This window comes from Rhea pennata, chromosome 1, assembly GCF_028389875.1.
Source record: "Rhea pennata isolate bPtePen1 chromosome 1, bPtePen1.pri, whole genome shotgun sequence".
NCBI classification, from domain to species: Eukaryota; Metazoa; Chordata; class Aves; order Rheiformes; family Rheidae; genus Rhea; species Rhea pennata.
Genome location: NC_084663.1, coordinates 204,608,395 through 204,619,486, shown reverse-complemented (window position 1 = coordinate 204,619,486; position 11,092 = coordinate 204,608,395). Strand labels below are relative to the sequence as shown.

General features: G+C 57.7%; 1 protein-coding gene across 1 annotated transcript; it reads left to right on the top strand.

The window, feature by feature from the left end:
• Positions 1–6,180: 6,180 nt before the first annotated feature.
• LOC134145167 (PHD finger protein 7-like) lies at positions 6,181–10,257 on the top strand. The gene is made up of 9 exons (XM_062584456.1): positions 6,181–6,214; positions 6,564–6,655; positions 7,201–7,302; positions 7,593–7,717; positions 8,287–8,449; positions 8,537–8,643; positions 9,216–9,329; positions 9,737–9,922; positions 10,029–10,257. The coding sequence occupies exons 1-9, from the start codon at positions 6,181–6,183 to the stop codon at positions 10,255–10,257; spliced, it is 1,152 nt and encodes a 383-aa protein (XP_062440440.1).
• The last annotated feature ends 835 nt before the right edge of the window (positions 10,258–11,092 follow it).

Sequence of the window (11,092 nt, the reverse complement as noted above, 5' to 3'; positions counted from 1 at the left end):
TGGCTCAGTGGCCATTAGCTGCATCGAGAAGGACGCTCTTCATGGGGCATTTCATCTGCGTTGGCACCCAGTGGTGGTGATCTTCATGACAGCAACCCCTGCACCTTCCCAGCGAGAGGCATTTCATCTGGGCACGAGGATTCATGGTGCAGACCTTGAGCTTCTGCCACTGAACAAAAAAAAAGCACTTCCTGAGAGCGGACCAAGCTGAATTGCCATGGGAAGTGCTTTGCACCAATGACGCATTGCTGGTGGGGACATATGGCCATGATCCTGACTCTACAGCCTCTGCAGACCCCCACATCAGTGTGCTGAATGCACACCCTACACGTGCGCTTTGGTCTGGTGCGGCATTACCCTTAGCCAGTCTTTGCTACCCTGGTGCCGGATAGTTGCTTACCCACAAAATACCCGTGGTGCCGTGGCTCTCTGCAAAGCTGGGGCAGGAGAGCCACACTCATTTTGCAGCATCTGGCTTTGTCTTTCCGGGGCTGCCCTTACAAGGGTATGAGCCTGCAGTGGCATGAGTTGAGGAGTAGCTAGTGGAAGGATGTACAAGTCGGGCATGGACTCTAAATTCCATCTTCTTACAGTCTCTAGGTCTTCTTATTACAGACAGCACAGTAGTTTTGGGAAACAGCGTCCTCACAAACACAATCGAAGAGTACTGTTGGTATCGCAGTCTGGGAGGGAAGGCAACATCGAGGGCCTTGCCCAAGGTGAGCACAGAGCAGACCACCGTGCGGCTCCACAGCTGGGCACTGGGCACAGACTGCCCTGTTTGAGTTGCTTGCTGTGCCAGTGCCAAAATTAGCCTAGTGGTCCCGAAAGTGTGAAGTTATCATCAAACCCCTCAGACCAAAACAGAGTAGGGCATTTCTCAAACGAGCCGGGACAACAGGGCACAATGAGCAGGAGCATGATCTCCATCTGAAAGCTCAGTAAAATAAGAGCAGCTGTCATCATCCCCTCTGTGATTAATGGTTAGCCGGCCCTTAAGCCAGGGCTTCACAGGCTTGTAAAACTAACTTAGAACACCCTGCATTTTTGAGCTATAAAAAGACCAGGAATTCATTGACTCTAGGTATGAAAGACCACAGGGTATTTTCTTTCATACCAACCACTTCTGCTTTAGATGAATAAAATATCAGTGTGCGTATTTTCCAGAGTAACCCTGCGTGGCTCTGCTGCAGTGTGAAGTTCAGCCCTTCGCCAATGCACCATGCAAGGTCCCCTTTGATGTAAGACAAGGCAGCACTGAGTGAGTCCTTAAGTATGTGGGGGCAGCGAGATGAAAGCAAGGCCTCAGGTTTGCGTGAGCACCGGTCGCGGCTGCTGGGAGCTGAGGACCCTCTGCACCCGTCAGGACCGTTCAGCACGAGGCTGGAGCTTGTTTTCCTGAGTAAACTCTGGGAGGCAGAGAAGCCGTTTCGGTACAGAGTTAACAGAAAAGTGAAAGCTGGGGCTAATGACGGTGAATCTTAGGTTATCCTAAAATGGGTTATACCTTTAGGGGATGTCTTTCAGGATATGCTGTATCTTTCAGGATGGGCTCTGCTGTGACATTAATAGCTCCATTTGCTCAGACATGGGGTGTCTTTGGAAGCATCTTGTTGAGTTGCCAAAGTTTCTTGCTGTCAGTTGAGAGGGACAGAAGGAGATGCATACTAGCACCCTCCAGGGTAGCAGGTAGTGTGGCATAGGCAGTATCCTGGTACCCTCCAGGGTACCAGGGGACAAGCACGTACCACCCAGCGGGGCATGAGGCTCCACGGGGAGGACCTGCCTCAGGGCTGGTGGGACTGTGCGGCTCATGGCATCGGAAGGGAGAGCCTGTTGTGAGCTGGCGTCTCCTGACATTTAGATCATCTGTTCAGAGCCTGCCCAGACAGTTTTGGACTAAAACTCACCCTCTATCCTCACGCTTTCTCTTCCTCTTCAGGTTGCAAGGAAACTGCATCTATCCCAGGTTCTGCATTTTCTTGGGGCTTTGGCCAATATGCAAAGGGCTCTCTGCCCTATTCCTAGACAAAACAGTCATTTTTACTGTGAAAATCAGGAGTAACTCTTCTGCCAGTGACAGACCACTGCCACCAAGCTGGCCTTTTCCTTGCAGCTCCAGTGTTATCAGACATAGGCAGGATGACTGAAGTCTCATGCCGCAGTCCCCCAGCTGTATGGTTGGGGCGAAGAAGAGCTGCTGCCCGTGCTGCAGCGCCTGGGCACAGAGCAGCGCTGTTACTGCTCCAACTGTGGAACAAGTCATGAGAGCGAGCAGAATTGCACTGGGGATGGTGGCAAGCCACGTGTGAGAGACATCCTTCCACCTGGACCATGTCACAGCATGCTGGGCACACTGGCCCTCAGCAACATCTCGAAAGTAGTATCATGGGGGTTGTGAGAGGGGATTTTTGCACCTGTGTGCATTGGCGAATGCTGCAGGTTCTGCACAAAGATCTGTCTTCCTTCACGATGAAAGAGAGTTGCACAGCTCTAAAAGCATTCATCTGCTTTTGAGCCATTTTTGGGCTGCCAGGTAGTGTGCATAGGCAGTATCCTGTGATGTAGCCAAGAATAAATTTTTCAAAAAGGCAGTCGCTGAGTCACAGAGCTTCTTAGTGAATGCTGTGTTGGCTCAGTGGATTTTCACAGGCTGTCCTGGAAAGCCCTGCTTGCAGCGGGCTGTTGTTCGGCCACGTCTCCATGAGGCCCAGCGCAGGGCTGGTGGGCAAAGTAGTTTTACAACATCTTTATGCATTTTGACCTGTCATTTATCAGCATTTGTTAAAGCAAACTGAGGAGTGCCTTGGTCACCCAGCAAAGTTGAATTCTGCTGCAAATACTGTATTTATTTTGCATTGGAGCCTCTTGAGGTGTCAGGCCAGCACAATTCATTTCTGTGAATGCTTGGCAGACCATCTGACTCCCCAATTATGGCTGAAAAATCCCATGTCTCCACACATGGTGTCTATATTACCTGGAAATGCAATTAGGCCTGTGCCGAAGCAAAGAGGGCAGCTGATGACCCTCCAGGAATGTAAAACTTCCTGTGTGACAGCTGGACTTGGGAGATGAAAATCAGGGCTATGGCAGCAGCCAACCTCCCTGATGGTCCCCAGCTCCTTTGCTACTTGGATTTAAGCAACAAACACAGGCAAATATCCCCCAAATCCATGTCATACCTTGTGTAAGCCTTGTTGCTGTAGGTACACAGCTAGCCAAGTGCCAAAACCAGGGTCTCTCCACTTGAGTATTAGTGTCCTGGATAAATACAGCCTCATCACTAAGACAGCAGGCCAGAACTATGGAGATACGGTTTAGTCCTTCACTTTGCCGCAGGCATGCTCAGTCAGCTTGGCCTCTTGGCTTACTCTCTCTTTTTCCTCTAGAGGATGAAAAAATAACCTCTAAAACCACCAGCCCTTCCCACATCTTTAGTCCCATCAAAGCTGTCCCTCAGGCACGTGTGCAACACTTGTGGTGATTCAGCTGCAGCTGAAGCCTTGAGTGCAATTCTCTGCAGATTTGTAGCCCCGGTGTCAGTCTTTTGGTCCGTAAGAGTGTCTCCAACCTGTAATGATGATGAGGATGAGGATGAGGATGAGGAATTCATCACAGGTGGCAAAAGAAAATCTTGAAGGTGGAGAGTTTGATTTCTGAGTGTGCTGTATGTTCATGCTAGGGGGAAATTGTCATCCCTCTGCAACCCGCTGGCTGTCATCAGAGCAGTCTCACCGGGCATCTTCAGGTAAAGCCTGGACCTGAACATAAAACTTTTTGACTTTTGCATGCAGAAAACAGGACAATGAGCTTGCAAAAAATAAACTGTATTTGGAAACTGTTTATACTATTACATAACTTCTGGGCATTTAATTCCTCGTTGCCCTATTATTCAGTTGATTGGTTAAGGCACGAAACAGCTACCATCTACCTGATTCACTCTAATTTCAGAAAAGAATTTCATACACCTCTTTATGGAAATCATAGCAGTTGGCAGAATTCATCCCAGGCACGTCAGCTTTCTCTTTGGAAAGTTTACCACTGACAAGACTTTTCCCATGTGAAAAATGCACTTGGACTTTTCTAAATAGATTTTTTTAAAAAAAGCGCAGACTCAAGCCCACTCTTTCTCTGGCTCAGACCTGAGGGGAGGAGGGGAAGGGAATGCAATTTCTAGGCCTTCCCCTGGGAATCACTCCAGCATTGTGTTTCTCTGGATATCCATTGGGCTGACTTGGTCTGGTGCTGAGCTCTTCCTTCCCGGCAGAAACTGCCTGCGGCTCCCACTGACTGTCTGGCACTGTAACCCTTGGCTGTAATGTGTTTCTGCAACTTGTAGATTAATTTGGACTTCCTTTTATTGGGCATTGTTCAGTGACTATCTGTAAACACAGCCAGCAGACAGTCGCACAGCCCAGCACTAGGAGAGTAAGTGTGACCCATGGGAGAGCTGCAACAACCGGGCTGAGGAGCCAAAAAATCAGATACACAGATTACTCTTTCTTTTCACATCATCTTTTTTATTCAATTTATCAGAAGGGAGGGAAAAGCAAGTTTTGTTGCATACACACAGCTGGCACAAGAGGAAATTTCTTGTGTGCAACTGACACAATAACAGCATTTTTAGCTTCCTGCAATAATCAGCTTCCAAGCCTGCTGTCCAGGACTCAGCACCTTACTGGCTTAAGTGTGCCTTCAGCATGGCAGATGCTGCTGGGTGAGCAGCAGAGCAATGTACCAGATCAAACAGAAAAGCTGTGGCTGGCACTGGAGCACAGCAAGAAGGTGGCAGTCCCTGGAGCTCCTTTCCATGTGCCAGGACCTGTGAGCTAAAGATATCAGACAGGGTGCAGGACTTCACCAAAGGGTCCAAACCAACCAGCAGATACCAAGGGGGATGGTCAGCGCTGGAGGACTCAGCATCCTCTTCTGGTGAGCCCACAGTGACACAGTGACAGGATGAGAGCCAATGGGCACAAAGGGACACCCAGGAAATTCCACCGAAGGGCTTCCTTCAGAGTGCAATTTGGGGAGAGCCCATTGGACCGGGCCCACTTGTCTTCCTCTTAGCAAGTGTTCAGGCTTCGATGTGAAGTTTCCTATGGAACAAGGCAAAAACACAGTAACGTAGGGGATGATTTGCCACAGGTTCTTCCCATAACCACAATAATGAGGAGACAAAACTTCAGAGCTACCTATGCAGGCTACTGTTGGGGAACATCCCCCTGAGGAGAAAGCAAGAAGTTCAGCTGTGCAGTCCCTTGGGCAGGGCTCATTATTTTGTTCTCTGTTTATTCAAGGGTTCATCCTCAGCCTGGCATTAGACCTTATGGAAAACCAAATGTTTCAGCTGCCTGCTTCACAGCCGGACTTTCTTGACTGGCAAGGCATGGGCATTAGGCTTGTGAAGCAGTGCCTGGCTGCGTGTTGGCTTTTCAGGAACAGGGCAAAAACGGGTTCTTTGTCAAACTGCTGGGCTGGCAGTCTGTGGACAGGGTTGAAGCACGGGAAGAAGGGACAGGCTTTGGTTCGTGCTTTTTCTCTTCACCGGCAGCAGCAGCGCTGGTGTGTCGCAGTGGGGTCAGTGTCATCCCAGCGGCAGTGGCGTGTCACAGAGGGGTCAGTGTCCCCCCGGCAGTGGTGGCATGTCACAGTGGGGGTCAGTGACATCTTGGCGGCGGTGCCGTGCCACAGTGCCCGTGGGTGACACGGGCCGGTCCGGCAATACAAAAAGGGCTGCGGGGCGCGGGCAGCCCCAGGCTGGAGGTGGCGCCTCTGAGCACGGGACAGGTGCGGGCAGGGCAGGTGGCGCTGCCCCGTGCAGGGCCAGGCCCAGGGTGCTGCTCCAGCCCCGTGGAGCTCCCGGGCTGCAGCCCCGCTGCCCTGGGGCCTGCCCCGGCGTGGCCCCTGCAGCAGGCGGCGAGAGGCAGCGCCGGGGCCCGGGTGGGGGAGCTCTGCAGGAGCCGGGCAGGAAGGGGCTCGCGCGGGGCTGCCGCAGCGGCAGGAGCGGGGCCCCACGTCGCGGCCGCTGGGGCTGGGCTGGACTGGGCTGGGCTGCAGAGTCACCCTGGCCCCGCTGCTCCCCCAGGGTTGGCGAAGGAGTGCCTGGAGTGGAGACCCCGGCGCCGCCGGGACAGATCTTTTCCGGAGCACTCGCTGTCGAGCCGTCTCGTGTGCGCCATGAAGCGCAAGGCGCCCGACGCCAGGGAGGAGGGTGAGAGCAGAGGGACCCCGAGCTCCTGTGCTGCGCACGAGGCCGGGGGCGCGGGGAGGGACGTGCTAGGCTGCAGAGGCATGCAGGGAGGAACGGTCTGTGCTGGGAAGGGGCGAGAGGGGCCGGGAGAAGAAAGGGGAAGGCGAGGGGGCAGGTCGTGCTTGGGAACCCCTGGGGCCAGTGCAGGAGCCTCCTCTGGGTCAGCGTGGGGCTGTCGGGGAGCCGTGGGGGCAGCAGTCAGCACCAGGAGGGCATTTGGGCGGCAGGGGCAGAGCAGGCGCTGGCGAGGGAAGCCCTCCAGACCCCAGCGAGACACTCGGTGCTTGTGGCATTTGCTCTGCCCCTGCAGCCTGCGTGCTGTGTCGCCGGGCCGATTCCGACCAGGATAAGTACGGCGAGAAACGCCGGAAGGATGGTCTCTGTGCCCATGAGAATTGCCTGGTGAGTCTCCCTGGGGCTATCTCCAGCTTCCCCCTGCTGCTCCAGCCCAGCAGCCTGAGATCTCCATGGCCAGTCACACATGATTGGGGCGTGGGGCGGGGACAGGCTGTGGGGCTGCGGGAAATCCCACCCCAAGAGCTCTGTGGGGGTCGACTCCTCCTCCACACCTCCTACACTTCTCCACTTGCTGGAGTCCTTTTGCTGAGCTCTGCTTGGGCTCTCCTGGTCCGCCCCAGCATGGCAGGGGCTCAGCTCAGCAAGGCCCAGCAGCCCAGCGCTGCCTGTAGCAGTGTTCCCCAGCCCCTCGCCCCAGTGCTCCCCGCCAGGGCCTTCCCTGCCCACAGCCCAGCCCAGGCTCCCACCTCTCCAGGCCTTGGCACTGCTTGTTGTGGAGCAGCTCCAAGGCCCAGGAGCACTACAGCTCACCGAGCCCAGGCAACAGAGCATGGCCTGCCCCGCACTTCCTGCCAGTGCCTCAGCACCATCCACTAGCAATGCGCCATGCCTCATGACTGAATGAGTGCCAGGACCTTTCTGCTTTTCAGTATCTTGCCAGCGGGCTCCCCGTGAGACGCACGTCTGAGACGGGAGCCGACGAGTTCTTTGCGGCTGATATCAGGCAGGCAGTGAAGCGGGCAACTCGGCAGGTGAAGAGCTTGTAGGGGCGTGGGGAGGTTTGTGCGGGCATGGGGTTGTGCAAGCTCTGCCTGGGCCACGGGAAGGCAATCCCAGTGCTTTCTGTCGGCTCCAGGCAACGCTCCCGCACGTCCCAGGAGCTCCAGAGAGGCTCCAGCATGAGCCGGAATCTCAGTCCCCGAGGTGGCTGTGCTGGGCGTCACCCAGCAGTGCCCAGATGCCTGCCCCCTTCCCAAAGGCGGGCGGCAGGCCTTGGGACCCCGAGCAGGTCTCTGATGGGGGGCTGCTGTGCTCTTTCCAGCTCTGCTACATCTGTGGTGAGCGCGGGGCCACCATTCGCTGCCGTCAGAAGGGCTGCAAGCGCAGCTTCCATTTCCCCTGCGGCTGCGAAGACGGCTGCGTCTCCCAGTTCTTTGGGCAGTACAGGTAAGAGCCGAGGAGCCTCGTGCTGGCTGCTGGCCTGCCTTTGCCTCAGTCGGCCTGCTGGCAGCACTGGCCAAGTCCACAAAGAAGCTGCTTGCTCTGACCCCCGCCGACCCTCCCAGAGCCTAGCTAGAGCCCGAGCCAGGGCGTGGAGGGCTCCTTTATGTTCCTTTGCCCCTAGCACAGGTGTTGGAGCAGAGTGGGAGGGTCTGCCCTCAGCCATGCCCTGGCATTCCCTTGTCCTTGGCCCCCTGCGTTTTGGGGATGCATTCCTGGCTCCTGGCTGCAAGGCCACTGTCTTGATCAGACCTCCTCTCTGCACGCAGGCAAGGTCTCTCCCTCGGCGTGGGTGTGCCAGGGCCCACCTCTGGGGGGTGATGCGCAGGCCTCAGCCACAACAGGCTGGCACCTTTGGGCAGGAAAGGGGTGGGAAGACAGCCATGCACACAATGCCTGGGAAGCAGAGAGCCACCACACGCTTTGTGTCAAGGAAGACTTTGGGGTAGTCTTCTCCAGAAACGCGGGAGCACTCTACACACCCTGACCTTGCCCACCTCTTCCTCTTCGCCCAGGTCCTTCTGCCGGGAACATCGCCCGGCACAAACAGTGCAGGCGCACTGGGACGGGGAAACCTCCTGCCTTATTTGTCTGGAGCCCGTGGAGGAACAGCTCTCCTACCACGCTCTGGTGTGCCCTGCCTGCAGGCACGCGTGGTTCCACCGCGGCTGCATCCAGGTAGAGGCCCTTCCCGCGCCCCTTGGGCACGGCAGGTGGCTAGCAGTGGGCAGTGCCCCGCTCACACTGCTTGTGCCTCTCTTGCAGCAACAGGCTCTCCGCGCTGGCTTCTTCTGCTTCCAGTGCCCGCAGTGTAAAGACAGGGAGACATTCCTCTGGGAAATGTCTTCCATGGGGATCCGAGTCCCTGTCAGGTGGGTTCTCTTCTGCCCTTGCCCTGTGCCCACCACACACAAGAAGGGCACGAGCCTAAGAAGGGCCAGCCCGGAGGCTCTCTCACCAAGCTCTGCCGCCAAGCAGGGGGCTTGCCAGGAGCAGAGGAAGCTACGGGCCAGCACGCAGGGATGCTCCCGGCCCCAGCGCTTGCTGAGCAAGAAGTGGGGTGCTGGTACTAACCACCTTCAGAGGGATTGGTTCTTGCCAGAACTTGCCCCGGTGCTTTTCTCTGAGCCTGAGGCAACTTCCCCACACACACTGCGAGAGCCCGCGCTTCCCTCCTGGTTTTCTCCCCAGACTCCCCTGCTGGCTGAGAGCAGACGTCAGGCTCCTCTTTCCCATTGCACAGAGAGGCCTGCAGAGGCCACAGAGCCGGCCGCGTGGGCCTCCCCAAGGCAGTGCCGCACCCCAGGCATCCCGCGAGTCTGGTGTCAGGCTTCACTGAGGAGTTTGGAACAGGGGGCGGCGGGGCAGAGCGGCAGCCGTGAGCTGCATCGGCCTCATGCTAGGGGCAGGGCAGCCTCCTGACCTTCCTTTGCGTCACCTGCAGAGAAGCTGCATGGGAAGCAGACGGTGCCTTCGACCAGCTCTACGAGAGGCACAGTCGATGCGATGCCAGCCGGTGCCTCTACACTCGAGGCAGAGAAGAGGCAGAAGACGAGGGGTAAGTCAGCAGAGCAGCAATTTCCCCACTGCCCATATGGCGGCTGGTGGCTTAGCCCGAGTCTCGCGCGACCTCTGAAGCTGTTGGGGAAGAGGATGGACGCCCTGCAGGGCAGGAAGAACAGGCAAAGGGACAGCCCTTGCCGATGGGGATGCTGTGCTGGCAGGCCAGGAGGGATGCCCCTGCTCGCGCTGGCCAAGCAGTGCGCCAAAGAGCGAAGGGCCGGCCTGGGGCTGCGCCCAGGCTCTTTGCCTCTTGGGAGCGAGGCCTCTTGGCACTCCAGTGGGGCCAGCGTGGGGAGCTGTGCCAGGCAGCCTTTTGCTTCCGGCCCTTTGTGCTTGGCTGCCTCGCTGGCATCACTGCCAGCCCTGGCTGCCACGGCCACCAGTCACCTTTTTTTTTCCCAGGCCCTGGCACCTGCTCCTCTGCTGCTCCTGTGCTGCCAAGGGCACGCACCGCCGCTGCTCCGCCTTGAGGGCCACCGCAGACACCTGGGAGTGTGATGACTGCGCAGGCCTGGGCACCTGTAAGAGGAGAACCTGGGTTCCCAACGGGTCCCTCCGGGCCAAGTCCAGGGCCAGGGCCAGGGCCAGGCAAGGCCTGCCTGTGCCTGCTGGTGCTCAGGCTGGGTTTGGCAGAGGCCTCTCCTGCCCTGGGGCCCCAAGGCCACGCTGCTGACCACCTCGCCTCTCCTTACAGCCTCCAGCACACAGTCGGAGACGACCAGCTCCAGCACCAGCAGCCAAGCGGTCTCGACCCCCAGCTGCCCGGCTCCTGCGAGCAGCAGCCACCCAGGCCAGACCGGGCCACACCGCAGGCCGGGCCGCTCGCGACTACAACGCCGCTCACCGACGTCTGCCACCGGCCAAGCAGCGTCGGCCTCCAGCTGCCCGGCTCCTGCGAGCAGCAGCCGCTCAGGCCACGCTAGGCCACACCGCAGGCCGGGCCGCTCGCGGCTACAACGCCGCTCGCCGACTCCTGCCACCGGCCAAGCAGCGTCGGCCTCCAGCTCCCGGGCTCCTGCGAGCAGCAGCCGCCCAGGCCAGACCGGGCCACACCGCAGGCCGGGCCGCTCGCGGCTACAACGCCGCTCCCCGAACCCTTACAGCCGGCCCTGAGGAGCCAGCGCTGCCGCAGCCCGCCTGGGCTCCTTCTCGGCAGCTCTGCAGCTGGGGCCTTGTGGCTGCCCCAAGAGACGCCGCCGGCCCCAAGAGACGCCGCCGGCCCCCAGCCCTTGCCGCAGGGAGTCCCGCGGGGCCTGTGCTGCCTGCGCCTGGCCTGTGCCCACCCGCCCTGATGCACCGAGAGAGACGCTCTCTTCGAGCCACAGGGCGCCATGCTCTGACTGACTCCCAGTAAAGAGAAGTCTCCTGTAGCCTCATGGCAAGAGTTATGGCATTCTTTAAGTTACAAGGGAGACAGAAGGAGGAAAGTCCCCTCTGTCTGAGAGTTAAGATTGCCGTAGAGCTGCGCTAGGCACCCGGGGTACCGGGGATAGGAAAGTGCTTAGCTCCCAGGGCGGCCCAGGAACTCGACAGCTAGTCCTGTGCTGAGGAGACAAGGGACTCGCTGGTGGCAGTGCACCAACTGGAGACTAGGCCAATGCCCACAGAGGCTGGGAGAGCTGGGCTTCTTTAGGCAGGAGACAGGAAGGCTCCAGGGGGGGATCCTCGCACTATTGAGAAGTATCTGATGGGAGGGTGGAGATAGACTTTTCTCAGCGGTGCCCAGACATACTGCTGACTGCAGTGCTGAGTTACTTC